At 36.1% G+C, this 3,028-nt stretch overlaps 1 protein-coding gene across 1 annotated transcript; it reads left to right on the forward strand.

Moving 5' to 3' along the window:
- The first annotated feature begins 978 nt into the window (after nucleotides 1-978).
- LOC143398472 (olfactory receptor 6C1-like) lies at nucleotides 979-1,935 on the forward strand. Its single transcript, XM_076855385.1, has one exon. It carries the CDS (start codon nucleotides 979-981, stop codon nucleotides 1,933-1,935), a length of 957 nt encoding a protein of 318 aa, XP_076711500.1.
- The last annotated feature ends 1,093 nt before the right edge of the window (nucleotides 1,936-3,028 follow it).

Raw genomic sequence — 3,028 nt, forward strand, 5'->3', positions numbered from 1 at the left:
ACTTCAAAATTGAGACTGTCACCAAATCTTGTCTATTTGATGGGAAGGTAGTGTGTTACTTCAAGGTATTATGAAAAGCACTTGATTTCAATAAAAACAAACACAAAGTAAAAGTAATATTACTGGAAGAGGAATAAAGAGAATTGAAAGGATGGAGTATAAAGAAATGTTACAAAAGTAATTTAGAAATAATGTTTAATGGAGTTTTTAAAAAATTATGTATCAATAAAATGTGATTTTTTCTTACATATTTTTTGTTTGAAATTAATTCAATATAGGGACCCTGGGACAAGAGTTTAAGCATGTCTTGTAAGGTAATATGGGAAAATGCATCTTGTAAGAGAAAAATAAGACATATGTACCGTCCAGGCTAGAATAGAGTATAAAATTGGGAACTGTGCCTGATGGCAGCATTTGTTTCAACAATAAACTCAGCATTAACTAGATGAATCTTTCTTTTAGCTCTGAGGATAAGATCCTGTCCTTTCAAGAATGAGTAGGGTAAGGACAGAGTTCACAGGAGACTTCAGCACAGTCCAGGTGTGGTGCGTTGGGAGGAAGGACTAGGGGTTCTTATAACATTATACAATGGGTACTTCATAGTGGCTGTACCAATAGTTTATAAGAATTCTTTCTCCACATATTATCCTCAGTATTTCCTTGTGTGTGTGTGTGTGTGTGTGTGTTTGACAATAACCATTCTAACAGTGGTGAGAGGACACCTCACTGGAATATTGATACTAAAGCAGTTTTTAATCTACCTTAACTAAAAAGTTTTTCACTGTAAAAGAGTGGAAATTAAAGGAATCGTTGTCATTATCAGGTGGCTTTCCATTTCCCTTGAAGGTGGAAATGGCGTAATATTTCAGCAAAATTCCAGCTTCACACGGGGATATTTATTAATCATCAACCCAAGTTTTTTGTGTGCACTTTCTCCTATAGGTTTGACAAGAGCAAACATAAACAACTGAAAACCAGATGAGAAACCACACAGAAATAAGAGCATTTATCCTCCTGGGACTGTCAGATGAGCCCAGGCTCCAGGTGGTAATATTCATCTTTCTCTTCCTCACCTACATGCTCAGCATCACTGGGAACCTGACCATCATCACCCTTACTCTGCTGGATCCCCATCTTCAGACTCCCATGTATTTCTTCCTCAGGAATTTCTCTCTATTGGAAGTTTCATTCACAACCGTCAGTATACCCAAGTTCCTAAGTACCATTATTTCGGGAGATAAAACCATTTCTTTTAACAACTGTATAGCGCAGTTGTTTTTTTTCATTCTCTTGGGAGTCACTGAATTTTACCTTCTGGCTGCCATGTCCTATGATCGCTACATTGCCATCTGCAAACCTCTGCACTACATGACCCTCATGAATCGCAAAGTCTGCACAATGCTTGTCTTTGCTTCCTGGCTGGCCTCATTTTTAATCATCTTCCCTTTGCTCATGATGCTGCTAGAGCTTGATTACTGTAGGTCCAATATCATTGACCATTTTACCTGTGATTACTTCCCCCTGCTCCAACTTTCTTGTTCTGACACTAAATTCCTAGAGATAATGGGGTTTTCCTGTGCTGTGTTTACTCTGATGGTCACTTTGGCCTTAATAATTCTGTCCTACATATATATCATCAGAACGATTTTGAAGATTCCTTCTACTACTCAGAGGACAAAGGCCTTTTCTACATGTTCTTCCCACATGATTGTCATCTCCATCTCTTATGGCAGCTGCATTTTTATGTACATTAAACCCTCAGCAAGAGAGAGAGTGTCTCTGAGCAAGGGAGTGGCTGTGCTAAACACCTCAGTGGCTCCTATGCTCAACCCCTTTATTTACAGCCTGAGGAATCAGCAGGTCAAGCAAGCCTTCATGAACATGGCAAGGAAGATTGTGTTTTTTACAAGTACAAGGAAAGACGTGGTGTCTTGAGGTAAAGGCACATTGATGAATAATTAAAAGCACAAAAGAATGAAATTTCAGTAGCCAATTCAAATCAGCATTTGCCTTTTTGTCCTTCTTGTTCATTCACTCTTTTTTCCTAACAAGTTTACTGTCACATTTGTTTAATATATGTCTCACCAAATTTAAATTATTTTTGTATACCTTTCTGACACCATGTTTTTCTTGTGCTTGTTTACTACAACTTCTCAAGCAATAATTATTTTACAAAGAAAACTGCAATTTGAGTTGTGGTCAGGACAAGAAGATATACATATACAAGTGACACAAATTTCAAATATTTATATATTTTATTTAATACACACCAAAATATAAATTGTAATTTTATTTATATTCTACAGAAATTTCCTTGAATTTTCTAGGAAACATCTTAAATGCTACATAAGTGAATGAAAACTGTAAATTTTATTCATTAAAAAACAAGAAATGATCTAGGGTTGGAGCTGAATGGTAAAGGACTTGCATAACATGTGCAAGGTCCAACTTTTGTCCCCAGCACCCAAAAATAATGATAATAATAACAATAGTTAAAAATAAATAAAGAAAGAAAAATGCTGCTTGTCTATTCACAAAATAGCATTGACCATTAATAATACATCTCTAGATTTAGATGCTAAATAGACTTTCATATTTCCAAACCCTACAATCTCTCAGTAGATGCATAGGTAGAAAAACATAAAAACATATACGTACATATGTATACATACACACACAAGGACATAATAAACAGATACTATATAAATAATGAAGGACTAAGCATTGGATACACGGGATAAATTTATTTTCTGAAATTCCATTGTGATTAAACTCTTTTCTGAATATGACCATGCCTGTGTTTGCACATATATGTGTATATGTGTTTTTATATTTATGTCTATATATGATATATGTATATATATATAAGTAGATACATGCTGCAGTCTGGCTGTGCTCAATTCACGAGCCACTTAGCCAATCAGTTGGCAGCTAGAAGTTTGCTGGGGCCTCTGTGAGCCAATCATCAGCTGGCAGCTTGAAGTTTGCTGGGGCCCCTTCGCTGTGGCTCTCAACATCTCCCCCTCTC

Source organism: Callospermophilus lateralis, chromosome 4 (genome assembly GCF_048772815.1).
Source record: "Callospermophilus lateralis isolate mCalLat2 chromosome 4, mCalLat2.hap1, whole genome shotgun sequence".
Classification (NCBI taxonomy): domain Eukaryota; kingdom Metazoa; phylum Chordata; class Mammalia; order Rodentia; family Sciuridae; genus Callospermophilus; species Callospermophilus lateralis.